This window comes from Hyla sarda, chromosome 3 (genome assembly GCF_029499605.1).
Source record: "Hyla sarda isolate aHylSar1 chromosome 3, aHylSar1.hap1, whole genome shotgun sequence".
Taxonomy (NCBI): domain Eukaryota; kingdom Metazoa; phylum Chordata; class Amphibia; order Anura; family Hylidae; genus Hyla; species Hyla sarda.
Genome location: NC_079191.1, coordinates 429,380,541 through 429,401,527, shown reverse-complemented (window position 1 = coordinate 429,401,527; position 20,987 = coordinate 429,380,541). Strand labels below are relative to the sequence as shown.

At 45.5% G+C, this 20,987-nt stretch overlaps 1 protein-coding gene and 1 long non-coding RNA gene across 3 annotated transcripts in view; one reads left to right on the top strand and one right to left on the bottom strand.

The window, feature by feature from the left end:
* LOC130363106 (uncharacterized) overlaps window positions 1–15,324 on the bottom strand; it is a 56,712-nt gene extending 41,388 nt beyond the window's left edge. The window contains exon 1 of the long non-coding RNA XR_008891727.1: window positions 15,196–15,324. This is a non-coding gene — a long non-coding RNA (uncharacterized LOC130363106). The remainder of the gene's footprint in view (window positions 1–15,195) is intronic.
* The window catches only part of CNIH3 (cornichon family AMPA receptor auxiliary protein 3), a 134,753-nt gene that overhangs the window by 62,892 nt on the left and 50,874 nt on the right, over window positions 1–20,987 (top strand). Inside the window, exons 2-3 of one of the 2 annotated variants that reach the window (XM_056568458.1) lie at window positions 953–1,021; window positions 11,122–11,169. In XM_056568458.1, coding sequence (XP_056424433.1) covers window positions 953–1,021; window positions 11,122–11,169 — 117 coding nt within the window. The remainder of the gene's footprint in view (window positions 1–952; window positions 1,022–11,121; window positions 11,170–20,987) is intronic. The other variant, XM_056568459.1, reaches the window with a different exon arrangement.

The following is a 20,987-nucleotide window of genomic DNA, read 5'->3' as shown; positions in this document are numbered from 1 at the left end:
CTATACCACCAAACCGACCAACAATAACCTATACCACCAAACCGATCAACAATAACCTATGCCACCAAACTGACCAATAATAACCTATACCACCAAACCGACCAACAATAACCTATACCACCAAACCGACCAATAATGACCTATACCACCAAACCGACCAACAATAACCTATACCACCAAACCGACCAATAATAACCTATACCACCAAACCGACCAACAATAACCTATACCACCAAACCGACCAATAATAACCTATACCACCAAACCGACCAATAATAACCTATATCACCAAACCGACCAATAATAACCTATACCACCAAACCGACCAATAATAACCTATACCACCAAACCGACCAACAATAACCTATACCACCAAACCGACCAACAATAACCTATACCACCAAACCGACCAATAATAACCTATACCACCAAACCGACCAACAATAACCTATACCACCAAACCGACCAATAATAACCTATACCACCAAACCGACCAATAATAACCTATACCACCAAACCGACCAATAATAACCTATACCACCAAACCGACCAACAATAACCTATACCACCAAACCGACCAACAATAACCTATACCACCAAACCAACCAACAATAACCTATAACACCAAACGGACACTGTTTTGGCCTCTGTCTGGTCAATGGCGGCCTACTGATCCCCTCGCCATACGAGTTGGGCGCTTTCACACTACATAAGGCTCCCAAAAAACCACAGAGCCTTGATGCAGTGGAGAGTATATCCCTCCGTCCCATCGTCAGACATTTGCCAGATTTGACCAATTTTCCAGTTATAACAAATAATGTTATTAAATCATTTATTTAGGGATACAGCGATATTTTAGCGGCAGCTTTGATGGTTGGAAGTGAAGGGGATAATGTGGCTGATGAAATGCATGCAGATCCGGCACTAAGAACACTCTCATCATCTCTTGCAGATAATTGCTTTTGACGAATTAAGAACCGACTTCAAAAGCCCAGTCGATCAGTGTAATCCGGCGCACGCGGTAAGTCGCCTTTGAAGACGCCTGTTTGCTCTTAAAGAATTATTGCTTTGTTTCAAGTCCATGGGAAGTGAATTGTGGAGGTCAACGATAGGTCATTTTGTGCCACTAACATGCCCAGTGTTGGATTCCTGGCCATGTCTGGGGTTTTTGGGTCCCTGATGTCTGAATTCAGTGGCCCCCGACAACTTTGGTTCAATAGTTGTTGAAAAACTTAAATTTTGAGACATGCCCTGACAGACGGTGACCCAGACCAGGAAACCTGACGGCAAAACTTGCCTTATTTCAAAAGTTAACGTCAAGGAGACGTTAGATTAGATTATGTAAACCCCACCCATGCTTAAAGGCCACACCCACATAGCAAAAACTTAGGTGAATGCTAGTAGTTGTAGTTTTGTCGCAGGTTGCAGATCACTGTCCTAGATGATTTTTAAACCCAGGACTTGCCTACTCTTAGGAGTACATTAGGAAGATTTGAGGCTATGTAAACCCCACCCATGCCCAAAGGCCACACCCACAGGACAAAAATTGAGGTGAATGCTGGTACTTGTATTTTTGTCACAGGTTGCAGACAACTTCCCTAAATTAATTTGCCTTCAAATAAATAAATAACACCAAGGAGACCTGAGATTATGGAAACCCCACCTGTGCTTAAAGGCCAAACCCACATAACAAAAAACGGAAGTGAATGCTGCTATTTGTAGTTTTGTCACAAGTTGCAGATCTCTCTACTATTTACACAGGACTTGGCTCACATTAGGGAGATCCGAGGTTATGTTAAACCCACTTATGCTTAAAGGGGTACTCCGCCCCTATACACCTTATCCCCTATCCAAAGGGATGGGGACCCCCAGGATCTTGGCTGCAGCACCCTCCTCAACGGCTTCCGGCAACGCTGGAGGCTTCGGATCTCGACCACGCAAGCGGAAGAGCGTGACGTCACGAGTCCGCCCCATGTGACGTCACGCCCCGCCCCTCAATGCAAGTCTATGGGAGGGTGCGTGACAACTGTCACGCCCCCTCCCATAGACTTGCATTGAAGGACGTGGCTTGACATCACACGGGGGCGGAGTTGTGACATCACGCTCGCGTGGACGGGATCCGAAGCCTCCAGCGTTGCCGGAAGCCGTTGAGGTGTCTAGGGGCGGAGTACCCCTTTAAAAGCCGTAGAAAGACATACATAAAAAATTGAAGCAAATGCTGGTGGTTGTAGTTTTTTCACAGGTTGCAGACCTCTTTACTTAATGAACTTGCCTACTTTAAACAAATAACAGCAGGGGACCTGAGATTATGTAAACCCCACCCATGCTTAATGGCCACACCCACATAACAAAAAATGCAAGTAAATGCTGGTAGTTGTAGTTTTCTTACAGGTTTCAGACCACTTCTCTAAATGATCTTGGGACCCAGGAGTAGCCTATTTTTAACAGTAAACCCACATAGCAAGAAAAGTAAGCAAGTGCTGGTAGTTGTAGTTTTGTCACAGGTTGCAAATCACTGTCCTGACTTATCTTTGAACCCAGGACTTACCAACTATTAGGAGTTAAAGGGGTACTCCAGTGGAAAACTTATTATTATTATTTTTTTTTTAATCAACTGGTGCCAGAAAGTTAAACATATTTGTAAATTGCTTCTATTAAACAATCTTAATCCTTCCAGTACTTATTAGCTGCTGAATACTACAGAGGAAATTATTTTCTTTTTGGAACACAGTGCTCTCTGCTGACATCACGAGCACAGTGCTCTCTGCTGACATCTCTGTCCATTTTAGGAACTGTCCAGAGCAGCATATGTTTGCTATGGGGATTTTCTCCTACTCTGGACAGTTCTTAAAATGGACAGAGATATCAGCAGAGAGCACTGTGGTCATGATGTCAGCAGAGAGCTCTGTGTTCCAAAAAGAAAATTATTTCCTCTGTTGTTTTCAGCAGCTAATAAGCACTGGAAGGATTAAGATTTTTTAATAGAAGTAATTTACAAATCTGTTTAACTTTCTGGCACCAGTTGATTAAAAAAAAAAAGTTTTCCACCTGAGTACCCCTTTAACATCAGGGAGACCTGAGGTTATGTAAACCCTACCCATACTTAAACCACCTTATACTGGATAACCCCATCCAGTATAAGGTGATTTTAGTACGTACCTGGAAGACAGTAATGGACATGCTTAGGAAGGATTTGCGCTTGTCTTGGGGCCAAATGGCTATGTTGTGAGATTACCATAATACTGTGGCTAGCTTTTTGTGAACTAGTATTTCCTGTTTGACTTTTCTTTTTTTTACTACAAATCCCATAATTCCATCTTCCTCCCTCCCACACATCAGCCACCCCACCCATTGAAACATAAATGAGCTGCATCCATTCAAATCAGTGTGGTTTTCAATCAGGGTGCCCACAGCTGTTGCATTAGTTGCAGATTGATCGCTCCACCCATTGAAGCAGACAGGCTCCCTGTCATCAGCTGACTAGTAATGTCAGGCCTCGGCCGCATTGCAAGCTGGGAAAAATCTGAGACAACAGTAATTTTGTATGCTGGTAAAAATAAATAATAGGTGAAAATCACATGAGAATTGTGAGAAAACCGTCACACACAGGTACAGACACTATATTATGAACTACACTAACTTTACAGCCCCTGTAGCACAGTCAAATAAAAAAAAAAAATCCTGGAATACCCCTTTAAAGGTCACACCCATATAGCAAAAAATTTAGGCAAATGCTGGTAGTTGTAGTTTTGTCACAGGTTGCAGATCACTGTCCTTAAAGGGGTACTCCGCCCCTGGCATTTTATCCCCTATCCAAAGGATAGGGGATAAGATGTTAGATCGCCGCGGTCCCGCTGCTGGGGACCCCGGGGATCGCCACTGCGGCACCCCGCAATCATTACTGCACAGAGCGAGTTCGCTCTGTGCATAATGACGGGCGATACAGGGGCTGGAGCTGCGTGACGTCATGGCTCCGCCCCTCATGACATCACGGCCCGTCCCCTTCATGCAAGTCTATGGCAGGGGGCGTGATGACCGCCACGCCCCCTTCCCATAGTATTGTATTGACGGGGGCGGGCCGTGACGTCACGAAGGGCGGAGCCGTGACGTAACGATGCTCCGGCCCCTGTATTGCCCGTTATTACGTGCAGAGCGAACTCGCTCTGTGCAGTAATGATAGCGGGGTGCTGCAGCAGCGATCCCCGGGGTCCCCAGCAGTGGGACCCCGGCAATCTGACATCTTATCCCCTATCCTTTGGATAGGGGATAAGATGTCTAGGGGCGGAGTACCCCTTTAAATGATTTTTGGACCCAGGACCTTTAAGAGCAAACTACAGGGAGACCTCAGATGGGACCTAAATGGCAGTAATTGTCAGGATAGCAATGCATGGGTATGGCCTCAGTTTACCGAATTATTTCCAGTGTCACAGCGAAGCTTCTATCTCACGAAGGCCGTAATCAGCCGTATACATATATCTGCTCTGTCACATCTCCAGTCTGATCTCCTACAGTCATGAGATGTATTGTGACTCACTGTTACTCTAAGAATATACAGGAGTAAGTGAATTACATGTAATGCCATCACGTCCCATGGTATAGACTCCAGAAGAGAAAGTCAACATGTGCACCGCTCATAAACATGACATCTCCAAGGTTATACAGACAATGTATACAGCAAAAAGTCTATATACCTCCAGGAAACACAAAGCTAATGTAGCAGAAGTAATGATGAGAGTCATTAAATTAGGGATCAGAGCTTCAAAATCCTAATACAAAGATCCAAACCCTCTGTATTCCTTTATACACGTGTATTTAAACCAGGGTACCTCCAGCTGCTTCAAAACCACATGTCCCAGCATGCCCGGTCAGCCTATGGCTATCTATTAGACTATCTACAGTGGGGCAAAAAAGTATTTAGTCAGCCACCAATTGTGCAAGTTCTCTCACTTATAAAGAGGAGAGCCTGTAATATTCATCATAGGTTATAACCTCAACTATGAGAGACACAATGAGAAAAAAAAATCCATAAAATCACATTGTCTGATTTTTAAATAATTTATTTGCAAATTATGGTGGAAAATAAGTATTTGGTCAATAACAAAAGTTCATCCCAATACTTTGTTATATCCCCTTTGTTGGCAATGACAGAGGTCAAACGTTTTCTGTAAGTCTTCACAAGGTCTTCACACACTGTTGCTGGTATTTTGGCCCATTCCTCCATGCAGATCTCCTCTAGAGCAGTGATGTTTTGGGGCTGTCGCTGGGCAACACGTACTTTCAACTCCCTCCAAAGGTTTTCTATGGGGTTCAGATCTGGAGACTGGCTCGGCCACTCCAGGACCTTGAAATGCTTCTTACGAAGCCACTCCTTTGTTGCCCGGGCGGTGTGTTTGGGATCATTGTCATGCTGAAAGACCCAGCCATGTTTCATCTTCAATCCCCTTGCTGATGGAAGGAGGTTTTCACTCAAAATCTCCCGATACATGGCCCCATTCATTCTTTCCGCTACACAGATCAGTCATCCTGGTCCCTTTGTAGAAAAACAGCCTCTAAGCATGATGTTTCCACCCCCATGCGTCACAGTAGGTATGGTGTTCTTTGGATGCAACTCAGCATTTTTTCTCCTCCAAACACGGTGAATTGAGTTTTTACCAAAAGTTCTACTTTGGTTTCATCTGACCATATGACATTCTCCCAATCCTCTTCTGGATCATCCAAATGCTCTCTAGCAAACTTCAGAGGGGCCCGGACATGTACTGGCTTAAACAGGGGGACACGTCTGGCACTGCATGATTTGAGTCCCTAGCGGCGTACTGTTTTACTGATGTTAGCCTTTGTTAATTTGGTCTCAGCTCTCTGCAGGTCCTTCACTAGGTCCCCCCGTGTGGTTCTGGGATTTTTGCTCAGCGTTCTTGTGATCATTTTGACACCACGGGGTGAGATCTTGTGTGGATCCCCAGATCGAGGGAGATTATCAGTGGCCTTGTATGTCTTCCATTTTCTAATAATTGCTCCCACAGTTGATTTCTTCACACCAAGATGCTTGCCTATTGCAGATTCAGACTTCCCAGCCTGGTGCAGGTCTACAGTTTTGTTTCTGGTGTCCTTCGACAACTCTTTGGTCTTGGCCATAGTGGAGTTTGGAGTGTGACTGAGCTTGTGGACAGGTGTCTTTTATACTGACAACAAGTTCAAACAGGAGCCATTAATACAGGTAACAAGTGGAGGACAGAGGAGACTCTTAAAGAAAAAGTTACAGGTCTGTGAGAGCCAGAAATCTTGCTTGTTTGTAGGTGACCAAATACTTATTTTCCACCATAATTTGCCAAGAAATTCTTTAAAAATCAGACAGTGTGATTTTATGGATTGTTTTTCTCATTATGTCTCTCATAGTTAAGGTTATAACCGATGATGGAAATTACAGCCTCTCATCTTTATAAGTGGGAGAACTTGCACAATTGGTGGCTGACTAAATACTTTTATCTATCTATATATTTTATATCTGTCTATCTCATATCTATCTATATTTCTATTGTGGTGGCCCAGTATGGGAGTTGATACCCCGTACCCCTGCGGCCCTGTCAGGCAGCCTCCCTGCAGTGTCCCCTTGTGTATATATATTTCTGCATGTGTTATACTGTGTAATGTATATAGAAGTGTTATTACTTTAAGAAAGGTTAACCTGATTGTCATGTGGTTGTAACCCAGGAGGTACCAGGTGACCTAAGGGTGACCTATGGGACCCCACCAGAGTCTCCCCCATGAAAGCCCTGGGAGGAGTCTCTTCAGTCTCTTTGTGCTCAGCTCTCTTTGGAGAAAAGTCTTTGCTGAGGTGCAGTCGAGCCTAGGAGTGTGTCTGGAGTCTATAGGAGCCTCAAGTCAGTCCTGCAGTCACAAGCTACAAGTCTACAAGTAACTACAGTCACAACTTAGTCAGTCCCAAGTCAAGTCAAGTCAGTCACTGTCATCTATTGTCAAGTCAGCGTGGCCTGCACTAAATTGTCCAGAGCTACTGCAAGACCCAGCAAACCCTTAAGGTCTCTGAAGTCACTGGTCACCTCCGTGGCCCTGGCTACACTGTATAGACTTTTCCACCTGTCTAAACTCAGTAAAGCTACCGTTATCCGTAACTTGGCATCAGAGTCATTAAAGGGAACCAATCATCAGATTTTACTCTATATAACGCTTGGCAAAGCGTTATATAGGGTAAAATCTTTATTTTCACCATTCCCGGAGGACGCTCCTGCCCCCAGGGATGGTGAAGATATATATATATAAGTTATAAACTAGTCACCGCCGCCGCCGTAAGTAGTCACCTGGGCGGGGAACTCCACTCACCTAGTACCGTTCTTCGGCCGGGAGCGACGCCCCCTCCGCTTGATTGATGGGCCGCGTCATCGCTCTGCTCCGTCTGTTCAGTGAGCGGAACAATGACGCGGCCCATCAATCAAGCGGAAGGGGCGTCGCTCCCGGCCGAAGAACGGGACTAAGTGAGTGGAGCTCCCCGCCCAGGTGACTACTTACGGCGGTGGCGGTGACAAGTGTATAACTTCATATCTTCACCATCCCTGGGGGCAGGAGCGTCCCCCGGGAATGGTGAGGACAACAATTTTACCCTATATAACGCTTTGCCAAGCATTATATAGGGTAAAATGTGATGATTGGTTCCCTTTAAATCCCCCCTTGCCTAGCCCAGGATCCAGCGGTATACCTTCAGGTGGTATTGAGGATAAACCACGCTCTGGTGTCACAAATACAAGGGGTTCATGCCATCTGCCCCTAGGGTAATTCCATCTTCCTTGCCTCACACCCCCATACCACACTATCTGTCTGTCTGTCTATCTATCTACTATTATATAATCCTGAGTTATTAAAGAGTTTAAAGTCAAACTTTTTTCCCTCCCGGCTTAGTGAAATTATAGTGAAAGCGTGCAATACCTCATTTGCCCTGTGGTGGCACTGCAGGGAAATTGAAGACATATTGAATGTTCCTTCACAGATCACTGCTGATCGCTGGAGGTCCCAGCAGCAGAACTCCATATAATCACTTTATAATCGGGGGAGCCTTAGAACAAAAAGGGGTTGTCCATAGGGGAGAGAGCCCCTTTAATCCCAGTTCGTTATTACCAGGTGAACGTAAGGAGTAATAACTCTGCCGTTATCGCCCGGTGAGCACCGTCATTTGTATTCACCGCACTCCGAGCCGATCTCATTATCCTTTACTGTAGATATAGAGGTTTGATAAGGAATCTTCTCAATTGCTACAATACATCTCCTGGTTCTTCAGATTACAAGATGATGATAATGTATGGGAGAACGTGGCGCCCAATAATTACAACCGTACATCGGTAGGGGGGACGTTACTCCTGGGTACTGATATATTTGTTTACGAGAGTTTAGATTTTGGGGTTATTTTGGTATTCAGGTCAGAACTGGAGCAGAAGTTATCTACAGTATATGTGTGGTCTGCAACTTGTATCAGAAAAGCAGGGTTTTCAAAACAGTGTGTCTCCAGCTGTTGCAAAATACAACTCCCAGCATGCCCGGACAGCCTTTGGCTGTCCGGGCATGCTGGGAGTTGTAGTCTTGCAACAGCAAGAGGCACCTTGTTTGGAAAACACTGCTGTAAGAGCATGATGGGAGTTTTTGTTTCTTACATACACATTCACACACTCAGCTCTGCTACATACACACACTCAGCTCTGCTACATACACACATAACACACTCAACACTGCTACATACACACATAATACACTCAACTCTGCTACATACACAAATAAACTGGTGCCAGAAAGTTAAACCGATTTGTAAATTACTTCTATTAAAAAAATCTCAATCCTTCCAGTACTTATCAGCTGCTGTATGCTTCACAGGAAGTTCTTTTCTTTTTGAAATTTTCATTCTGTCCGAGCACAGTGCTCTCTGCTGACACCTCTGTCCATGTCAGGAACTGTCCGGAGAAGAAGCAAATCCCCATAGCAAACCTCTCCTGCTCTGGATAGTTCTGTAAACGGACACAGAGGTGACAGCAGAGAGCACTGTGATCAGACAGAAAAGAAATTTCAAAAGAAAAGAACTTCCTGTGGAACATACAGCAGCTGATAAGTACTGGAAGGATTAGGATTTTATAATAGAAGTCATTTACAAATCTAGAAATAGAAAAACAGGTGCCAGCGGTAAGATGATTTTCTAATTTATTGTATCCAAGTTAAAACACTGACATTGGAAGGTCTCAAAAACATCAACAGCATAGTAAATCTCATGAAACGCTCTGCATGATGCGTTTCGGGTCATGTGACCTTTCTTCTGATGCATGATAGGTAGTGGAGATGTGTGGGTTTATATATGGCTGGAGGAAACAGGTGCACGGCTTCTATAGCTTATACCAGAGGATCGCAGCTGGTGTCAGAAGTGACACCTGCTGCGATCTGTCTATTAGTACAGGTACTACTACGCCCATCATGGAACAGTCTGTTCCATGCTGGGAGTAGTAGTACTACCTAAAAAATCTAAAAAAAAAATATAAGTAAAAAAAACACACACATTTTATTAAACGTATAATTAAAATACATTACAAATAAAAAGTTTTACAAAATTGATTATAAAACATATATAATTTTTTATAATTAAATGGCCCCTATTTTTATATTGCTGGCTAGATTTTTAGTTCTCTGCCCACCCACATCAATTGATCCCTGTTAAAAAAAAATTGTTAAAATGATGTTCTAAAAAATATTAATTTAGTTAAATACCATTTTTTCCATCATTACTGTATCTTTATTTTTTATTTTTTTTTAATGGTACCCTACAAAATTTTACAAAAAAAGGTATCTCCATCACTTTTTTTGGATGGCTAAAGTCCTAAAAAAGAATAAAAGCCGCCTGCAAAAACACCAAAGTTAAAACCCACACGAGGTTTTTCTTGCGGTTTTTTTTCACTCCGATAGACTTCTATGGGAGGAAAACACCAAGATTATCCTTAAAAAAATGCCAAAGTCTCAACAAGAGGTCGTTTTGAAAAACAGGAGCCGAAAATAGCTGAAAACGACACACTGAAAAACACCAAGTGGATTTGGCATTTTGCAGTTCCCTATTGACTTGCAGCTAACATCTGGCCGCAGCGTTTTTTCACAAAAGAAAAATACACCATGCGGCAGAATGGGTGTTTTTTTCTTGCCGTTTTTGCCCAAAAAAATATAAGTGGAAATCTAGCCTTAGGGTTTACAGAGAATGGTCCCAAAAAAAGAGAACATATACAGTGTGTGGATTAAAATGCCTGGTTGATGTCAGGAAAGAATGGGCAGACTGGTTCTAGATGACAAATAGGCAACAGTAACTAAAATAATCACTGGTTACAACCAAGGCATGCAGAATACTATCTCTGAATGCACAACATGTTCAACCTTGGAGCAGATGGGCTACAGTAGCAGAAGAACACACCGGGGGCCACTCCCGTCAGCTAAGAACAGGAAACTGAGGCTACAATTCACACAGGTCACCAAAACTGAACAATGGAAGATGGAAGAATGTTGTCTGGTCTGAGGAGTCTCTATTCCAGCTGTGATATTCAGAATTTGGTGTAAACAACATGAAAGCATGGATCCATCTTTACTTGCATCAGCGGTTCAGGCTGGTGGTGGTGTAATGGTTGTTTGAGCATGCTTGGAGTTGTAGTTTTGCAACACCTGGAGGTACACTGGTTGGGATACACTGAGACTGATTACAGTGCTCTCTGCTGACACCTCTGTCCATGTCAGGAACTGTCCGGAGCAGGAGTGCTTCGCTATGGGGATTTGCTCCTGTTCTGGACAGTTCCTGAAATGGACAGAGGTGTCAGCAGAGAGCACTGTGATCATAATGGAAAGAACTACACAACTTCCTGTGGAGCATACAGCAGCTGATAAGTACTGGAAGGTTTAAGATTTAAAAATAGAAGTAATTTACAAATCTGTATAACTTTCTGGCACAGGTTGCTTTAAAAAAAAAAATTGGGATTCTCTCCAACCATTAGAGTTTTAGAACTTAAATTCCAGACAATTCTGAATAGTTTCCTGACATATAATTGTGTAATATGAATATTATTCACTCCTGATTTTTTTACCCTCACTTCTCTATTACAGAGGGAACGACTGAGAAACATTGAACGAATCTGCTTCCTCCTCAGGAAGGTGAGTCTTCTGTTATTATGTACCCCTAAAAATTGGATTCCTTACTCTGGGCAACACTTTAAAGGGGTACTCCGGTCCTAAGACATCTTATCCTTTGGATAGGGATAAGATGCCTGATCGCGGGGGATGCCTCTGGGGACCCCCGCAATCTTTCATGCAGAACCTCGCTATCATCAGCTCTGGGTCTGATGAATCAAGATCACTGGCCGGAGTATTGTGATGTCACCGCTCTGCCCCGTGTGATGTCATGCTCCGCCCCCTCAATGCAAGCCTATGGAAGGGGGCGTAACAGCCACCACGCCCCCTCCCATAGGCTTGCATTGAGGTGGCGGAGCGTGACTTCACACCCAGGGGGAGCCGTGACATCACAACCTCACAGCCAAAGGCTGTCCGGCCATGTTGGGGGTTGTAGTTTTGCAACAGCTGGAGGCACCTTGGTTTGGAGACACTGCTCTAGATGCATAAAACAGGAGGGACCCTTTAAATCCTAATAACAAATTACATTTGCAAAGTACAAAGCGTCTTGTAATCATGGCTAAAAGAAGACGAGGACTGAATAGAACTTTTTTATGTTGCATCACATTGTTGCTGTAGATGCTGTATAAAATTGTTTATCTGAATGCTATTTTGGATAATCTGGACTGCCTGAATGCCGTATGGTGTAACTGTTTATCCAGTACTTTAGGACACTATCTGGGCATTGTTTGACACAATTCATATTGGCTTTCTATGACACACTTTATCTGGGCACTGTATAGTTGTTACGCCGTGCGCTCCGGGTCCCCGCTCCTCCCCGGAGCGCTCACAGCGTTCTCTTATTCACAGCGCCCCGGTCAGACCTGCCGACCGGGTGCGCTGTGATAATGTTTCCAGCCAGGATGCGATTTGCGATGCGGGACGCGCCCGCTCGCGATGCGCATCTCGATTCCCTTTCCAGACCCGTCCCCCGTCTGTGCTGTCCCGGCGCGCGCGGCCCCGCTCCTTAGGGCGCGCGCGCCGGGTCTTTGCGATTTAAAGGGCCGGTGAGCCACTGATTGGTGCATCAGGTTTTCATCAGTACCTTCACCTGTGCACTCCCTATTTATACCTCACTTCCCCTGCACTCCCTCGCCGGATCTTGTTGCCATTGTGCCAGTGAAAGCGTTTCCTTGTGTGTTCCTAGCCTGTGTTCCAGACCTCCTGCCGTTGCCCCTGACTACGATCCTTGCTGCCTGCCCTGACCTTCTGCTACGTCCGACCTTGCTCTTGTCTAATCCCTTGTACCGCGCTTATCTTCAGCAGTCAGAGAGGTGAGCCGTTGCCGGATACGACCTGGTTGCTACCGCCGCTGCAAGACCATCCCGCTTTGCGGCGGGCTCTGGTGAATACCAGTAGCAACTTAGAACCGGTCCACCGACACGGTCCACGCCAATCCCTCTCTGACACAGAGGATCCACCTCCAGCCAAGCCGAATCGTGACAATAGTGTTATTTATATGAAGGCTATAAGACACAATTTATCTGGGCACTGTGTAGTATTATTTATATGAATGCTATATGACACAATTTATCTGGGTACTGTATCGTATTATTTATATGAAGGCCATATGACACAATTTATCTAGTAGTAATTTGTAAATTACTACTATTTAAATATCTTAATCCTTCCAGTACTTATCAGCTGCTGTATTCTCCAGAGGAAGTTGTGTAGTTCTTTCCACTTTGACCACAGTGCTCTCTGCTGACACCTCTGTCCATGTCAGGAACTGTCCGGAGCAGGAGTAAATCCCCCATAGCAAACCTCTCCTGCTCTGGACAGTTCCTGACCCGGATAGAGGTGGCAGCAGAGAGCACTGTGATCAGACTGGAAAGAAGTACACAACTTCCTCTGGAGCATACAGCAGCTGATATTTACTGGAAGGATTAAGATTTTTAAATAGAAGTCATTTACAAATCTGTATAACTTTCTGGCACCAGTTGATTTAAAAAAAAAAAAAATTCCAACGGAGTACCCCTTTAACACTATCCTGGCATTCTATGACACTGTTTATCTGGCACATTTATCTGGACTATTTGTGCTTTGATTGAGACTATTTATTTCCATACTATATGACACTGGTTATCTGGGCTTTGTATGACACTATTTATTTGAATGCCATGTGACATTATTTAGCTGGGCTTTTTTTTTTTTTTTTAACTTTCTGGGTGCAGGTTAGAAGTTTTGGGAAAAAAAAAAAGACATGGCCGCACATCCGCATGTTGTACATTGATCTTGTAGTTAGTATACATTTTGATGTGTACGAGCCCACATGCCATTTCACGCCCACCTGATTCAAGCTGTTGCAAAACTACAACTCCCAGCATGCTAAGCAACAGGTTTCATGGTCTGGGCAGTGCATGGGAGACCAACAGAAATGCTCAGAGCAGTGTTTCCCAACCACGGTGCCTCTAGCTGTTGCAAAACTGCAACTCTCAGCATGCTAAGCAGCAGATATCATGGTCTGGGCAGTGGATGGGAGGCCAACAGCAATGCTCAGAGCAGTGTTTCCTAACCTGGGTGCCTCCAGCTGTTGCAAAACTGCAACTCTCAGCATGCTAAGCAGCAGGTATCATGGTCTGGGCAGTGGAGGGGAGGCACACAGCAATGCTCAGAGCAGTGTTTCCTAACCAGGGTGCCTCCAGCTGTTACAAAACTGCAACTCTCACTATGCTAAGCAGCCGGTATCATGGTCTGGGCAGTGGATGGGAGACCAACAGCAATGCTCAGAGCAGTGTTTCCTAACCAGGGTGCCTCCAACTGTTGCAAAACTTCAACTCTCAGCATGCTAAGCCGCTGGTATCATGGTCTGGGCAGTGGATGGGAGGCACACAGCAATGCTCAGAGGAGTGTTTCCTAACCAGGGTGCCTCCAACTGTTGCAAAACTACAACTCCCAGAATGCCCGGACAGCCTTTGGCTGTCCGGGCATGCTGGGAGTTGTAGTTTTTCAACAGCTGAAGGCAACGTATTTCGGAGAGACACTGCTCTAGTTACGTGAAACTGGAGGGACCCTTTAAATCCTAATAACAGAGAAAAAAAGAACAAATTAAATTTGCAAAGTACAAAGCATCTTGTAATCGCGGCTGGAAGTAGACGAGGAATGGAGAGAACTATTGATGTAATTCCCATCACTCATAACAATAAGGCGCTATAGGAAACCTGCACACTTCCAGCTGAGGACTTCGCTCCCAGAACAATAGATGGAAATTATCCCAGAATCAGTTGCATCCGTCTCATTATAGTAACAAGTAGGAAGACGAATATAGGAAATGCTGAAGGTTGTTTTCTATTACACGTCATTGTTATATTTATTATTTAATTGGATTAGAGGACTTCCAATGAACCAGATACTGAAACTTGTTCTTTTCTTTTTCTAATCCGTTACTATTTTGTAATATATTTTATTTCTTTTATTATTATTATTATTATTATTGGGGGGGCAGGCATTTTGCTTGTTTTTAACAGCATTTAGAGATATGCTTTACAACAGCAGTGACCATGGACTATAGACATGAGCTGTCCTAATCCCATAAAAGGGAAACGTTACTGTCACATGGGGTAGGGAATAGTGCGGCCCTGAGCTCACACAGAATCTTTTTCCCTTCCTACGTGTGTATCCACCCTAAACAACAGATCCACAACTGGGCGACGGTCCCTATCCTGGAATAAAGTGCAAGGGTGACTCAAGTCAAAATAATAAACAGAACTGCATGGAGGTCAGGGAAACCGGTCAGGACACAATGGGGCAATATATAATGGCAGGTATGCAAAGTAGTAACAAACAGGTATCAGGAAGATATAACGGCAGGTATATAGAGTACTGAATTACAGCTTCAGGACCATAGTTCTATGGCAGATATGAGAGTAAAAACAGACAGGTTACCAGAAAGATAGTGGTCCGAGGAAGTGCGGCCAGCGCAGGAAATAGCTATCAACGCTAGCGTGGACGGCGTCCGTGCTCTCCCTTTGCCATGTATGTATCTTTGCATTTTCATTGAATAAACCTTACCTTCACTTCTGGAACCTGGTGAGTGCCATTCATCTTCTTTTACATATACCCGATAGATATAGCGCCAGGTTTACCAGGAATGAAGGTGAGTGACAGGTAACTGAAATCAGGACACTCTACAGATCAGGATACACAGGTTCTGGATCACAAAAGAATAAACATAGAAAATAACACATCAGGCATAGGGGCAAAGCAAGAGAAGCAATTGATCAGGACTTATACCTTGGTGGAGTGCAAAAAACACAAACTGGTCAGAATACAAGTCATGATACAGGTTCAGGTTTAACCTGTTAAGGACACAGGGCATACCTCTACGCCCTGAGTCCGCTCCCTTTCTATAACGTGGGGCCATGCTGCGGCCCTGCGTCATAGCGGGTCGGGACCCGTGGCTAATAGCGCACGGCACTGACCGCGGTGCCGCACGCTATTAACCCTTTGGACGCGGCGTTCAAAGTTGATCGCCACGTCTAAAGGGAAAGTAAACTACCCCCGGTTAGCTCAGTGGGCTGCTCGGGACCGCCACCGCAAAATTGCCGCATCCCGAACAGCTGGAGGACGCAAGGAGGGTGCCTACCTTCCTCCTGTGTGTCCGATTGACAAATGACTGCTCAGTGCCTGAGATCCAGGCATGAGCAGTCAAGCGGCAGAAACATTGATCAATGTTATCCTATGGGATAACAATGATCAATGTAAAAGATCAGTGTGTGCAGTGCAAAAAAAGTGGGAAAAAAAAGTTAATAAAGATCATTTAACCCCTTCCCTAATAAAAGTAAAAATCACCCCCATTTTCCCATGAAAAAGAAATAATAAAAAAAACAGTGTAAATAAAAAATAAATATATTTGGTATTGGAAATGTCCGAATTATAAAAATATATATCGTTAAATAAACCGCATGGTCAATGGTGTACGCACAAAAAGACTGGACTAGACTTACAACTAAACAAACGGGTCAGAACTACAAAGCCATAGCAAAATCAACCTAACAAGTCAGAACTAAAAACAAACCGGACTGAAGGCTAAGGCCCCGTTCCCATTACGGAATTCCCGCGGAATTTCCTGGCGGAATTCCGCGGACGGAATTCCGCGGTGTGAACTTTAACATTAGTGTGAACGGGTTTCCGCGAGACCCGTTCACACTGCGGAATTTCAGCGGCGGACATTTCCGCCGCTGAAAGTGTTCCGCGCAAAGAAAGAACATGTTCATTCTTTGCGCGGATTCTGCGAGCACTGCATAGCCGTCAATGGTGACGGCTCAGTGCCCCGTGGCCCTAGCGCCGAAGTATTCATCCGCGAGAATTCCGTAGTGTGAACTACGTAGTGGGGCCTAAGGAGGAATCAAATATCCCACCTCAGCTGCTCTATGGCCCAAGCCTGTAACTCCGAAAGCCTATAGACTTCTCTGGGATTCTGCACTCCCGTTCACACTTCTGAATTTCTGCTTGCGGAATTCTGCAAGCGGAAATTCAGAAGTGTGAATGGGAGTGCGGAATCCCATAGAAGTCTATGGGCTTTAATTTGAGGCGGAATACGGCAAGCTGAAATTCTGCCCTGTGAATAGACCCTAAGGCTAGGTTCACACTGCGGAATCTCTGAGCAGAAAGTTTCTGCCTGGAGATTCCGAGTGCGGCCAGCACCGATTGAATCAGTTGGTGCTAGGACCCTGCGGACACTGCAGTCTCCAATAGACTGCAATGTGTTCCGCGAGTATTTCCGCCTGAAGAATGAGCAACGCCATTCTTCAGGCGGAAATTTTCAAGCGGATTTTCCGTTCACAAATTCCGCTTCACAAGTTCCAAAGTGTGAATTTGTGAACGGAAACCCATTCACTACACTATTGTTACGCCGAGCGCTCTGGGTCCCTGCTCCTCCCCGGAGCGATCGCGGCGTTCTGCTGTCTGCAGCGCCCCGGTCAGACCCGCTGACCGGGAGCGCTGCACTGTTACTGCCGGCGGGGATGCGATCCGTGTAGCGGGACGCGCCCGCCCGCGGGTCGCATCCCAATCGTCTCACCTGTCCCGTTCCCCTGCTGTCATGTCTCTGTGCGCGCGGCCCCGCTCTCTAGGGCGCGCGCGCGCCGGCTCTCTGAAATTTAAAGGGCCAGTGCACCACTAATTGGTGCCTGGCCCAATCAGTTGTTATCACTCCCATTCCATATAAAAACCCACTTCCCCTTCCTGTCCTTGCCGGATCTTGTTGCCTTGTGCCCTGAGAAAGCGTTTTGTGTGTCCAGACCCCTGCTGTTGCCCCTGACTACGAACCATAGCTGCCTGCCCAGACCTTCTGCTATGTCCGACCTTGCTCATGCCTTGTCCTTTGTACCGTGCCTGTCTCAGCAGTCAAGTAAAATATGTGAAGAGAAAAAACACAGAAGTGGCGCCTTGATGGTGCCTTTACCTTTCTAGTTATAGGAGGTAAGGGGGGGGGGGGGGGGATTTAGCGGGGAAGGATAGGGAGATTTTCTGCTCACCTTTCAGAGTTGTGCTGCATAACAGGCACAACTCTGCGATGCGTATAGGCTGGTATGCGGCAAGGTTCCGGGGCCGCTGACTGCTGGATCTGCTGGCTGATGTTCTTGCTTGTCTCCGGTGCTGCGGGGTGTCACCTGGTGACGGTGATGTGGAGCGCTGCTTTTGTGGAGTAGACACTGTCCTCTGGTGTACTCCAGATGTTCAGATGTGATCCGCTTGGCAGAGTCGGCAGATGCGGTCAGCTGGATGATCCCCTCGATGTGTGCTGGTACCTTGCGGCCAGTGCGCGGTGGAGATCGGGGTGAGCAGTCGGGTGCCACTATCCTTTAAGTCCCGATGATGTGGCGAGGAAAAGAGCCTTAGGTTGGTGATCGGGAGCAGCTTTCTGCCGAGACCGCTGGCAGACGGTGGCAATAGTACAGGAGCAGGTTGCGGGAGATCCCACACGGGGATTTATCCCAGAAAAAACCTCGGCGTGTGAAAGCGCTTCTCCGTTGCAAAAAATAAGGTTGCTGGAAACTTCTTGGATAAGAAGGGGGGATTTATTGACGGTTGGGTTTACAGAAATAAAGAACACAAAAAGTAAAAAATAGAAAATAAAAAAATATAAAGCATAAAGCAAACAGGATTGGACAACGCGTTTCAAAAGGCTATCCCTTTCTTCTTCAGGTCTTTGTGTTCTTTATTTCTGTAAACCCAACCGTCAATAAATCCCCCCTTCTTATCCAAGAAGTTTCCAGCAACCTTATTTTTTGCAACGGAGAAGCGCTTTCACACGCCGAGGTTTTTTCTGGGATAAATCCCCGTGTGGGATCTCCCGCAACCTGCTCCTGTCTCAGCAGTCAGTGAGGTTGAGTCGCTATCGGGTGGAACGACCTGGGGGTTACCTGCCGCTGCAAGTCCATCCCGCTTTGCGGCGGGCTCTGGTGAAAACCAGTAACCCCTTAGATTCCGTTCCCCTGGTACGGCCCACGCCATCACCTCACTGACACAGAGGATCCACCTCCAGTGTCCTCTCCACATACCAGTCCGGATCCTGACAACTATTTTAGCAAGCGGAATTTCTGCCTGCAATTTCAAAGCGGAATTGCAGACGGAAATTCCGTAGTGTGAACCGAGCCTAACACAAAGCAAAGAAGAAAATCAATTCCACTGCGAGGAGAGCGGTGTCCCAATCACATGTACACTTGTACAATAACAGCTGTGTGTTCCATAATTGAAAAGTAAAAAGAAAAAAAACAAAACAATATTGCGCACATAAAACCGGGCCCCAAGGTGCCAGACATAAAGGGGATTTTTTTTAAACACCATTTATCCTTGGACTGTATGACACAATTTGTTTGGACATGATTTGACCCTATTTGCATCATGTCTTATGAGACTATTTATCTGGACACTGTGGGGGAGATTTATCAATACCTGTGCAAAGGAAAAGTTGCCCAGTTGCCCATAGCAACCAATCAGATCGCTTCTTTCATTTTGCAGGGGCCTTGTTAAAAATGAAAGAAGAAATCTTATTGGTTGCTATGGGCAACTGGGCAACTATTCCTCTGCCCGACACTGTTTATCTTGACCATGAAGATAGAATTTATCCAGAATAATCTTTTTTGGGGATATGTTCATAACTTTCTCTTTCTTTCCCCCCCCCCCCCCCCCCCTTTTCCTTCATCAATTTCAACCAGAAGGTTCTTCTGGATTCGGACAAGGACCCTCTTGTTGGTTTTTCCTTCGCCTCCCATCGTCTCTCAGGAGGGAGCCCCTGGTTCCCTCCATAAAAAAACACACATACTTTGTAAATGATATAAAAATTGTCACGTAAAGTCCCTTTGAAACCGCCACTTACTGCACATTACCACCCATAAGGCCATGACACACAGTGGTAACGTTCTATTTAAAGTGGAGACAGTAATGAATTCTGCCCAGCCGGAGGTCCATGTTTTATTCATGGACATATTTTGCGAAGCTACTTTTGATGTAAAGCCTCCGACGCTGGCTGCCCGCGAGATGTGTCACAACTTTTGACAAAACCCATAAATATTTCATGAGCTCTGTAGGAAGAGCAGGTTTGTGCCAAGTAGGTAATCCTTTTCTAGATCGTAGGTGGCAGAGTGCGTGGTATTGATATGCACGCTGTAGAGGTGATTTGCAGTCTGCGCTGGTACATATATTAACCCCTTTACTAACGTCCATATGGATATGGGAATGAGACAGCATGTAAACAGCAAATAAAGCAGTGTATCACAACCAGTGTGTCTCAAGCTGTTGCAAAACTACAACTCCCAGCATGCCCGGACAGCCTTCGGCTGTCCGGGCATGCTGGGAGTTGTAGTTTTGCAACAGCTGGAAGCACCCTGGTGAGGTAACGCTGAACTAGAGCTTCATCAGTTGGGGGACATGTGGTATGGTAATGATGATGTGATGGATACTTAGCTGGCAAGGTTGTCCCGTTCGTGACGCCAAAAGTACTGTTGTGATTAGGATGAATGGTAGATAATGAGGGTTATAGTCCGGGCATGCTGGGAGCTGTAGTTTTGCAACCGCTGGGGGCACCCTGGTTATGTAACACTGAACTAGAGCTTAATCACTAGGGCGACATGTGGTATGGTGATGATGCTTAGCTGGCAAGGTTGTCTCGTGCGTCACACCAAAAGTAGGGTTGTTATTAGGATGAGTGGTAGAGAATGAGGGTTATAGTACGGGCATGCTGGGAGCTGTAGTTTTGCAACCACTGGGGGCACTCTGGTTAGGTAACACTGAACTAGAGCTTAATCACTAGCGGGACGTGCGGTATGGTGATGATGTGATGGATACTTAGCTGGCAAGGTTGTCCCGTCGATCACACCAGCAGTGTGTCTCCAGCTGTTGCAAAACTACAACTCCCATCATGCCCAGTCTTTGGCTGTCCGGGCATGCTGGGAGTTGTAGTTTTGCAACAGCTGGAAGCACACTGGTTAGGTAATGCTGAACTAGAGTTTCATCAGTAGGGGGACATGCTGTATGGTGATGATGATGTGATGATACTTAGCTGGCAAGGTTGTCCTGTTCGTGATGCCAGAAGTACTGTTGTGATTAGGACGAATGGTAGATAATGAGGGTTATAGTCCCGGCATGCTGGGAACTGTAGTTTTGCAACAGCTGGAGGCACTCTGGTTAGGTAACACTGAACTAGAGCTTAATCACTAGGGGGATATGCAGTATGGTGATGAAGATGTGATGGAAACTTAGCTGGCAAGGTTGTCCCGTTCGTGACTCCAAAAGTAGGGTTGTGATTAGGATGAGTGGTAGATAATGACGGTAATAGTCCGGGCATGCTGGGAGCTGTA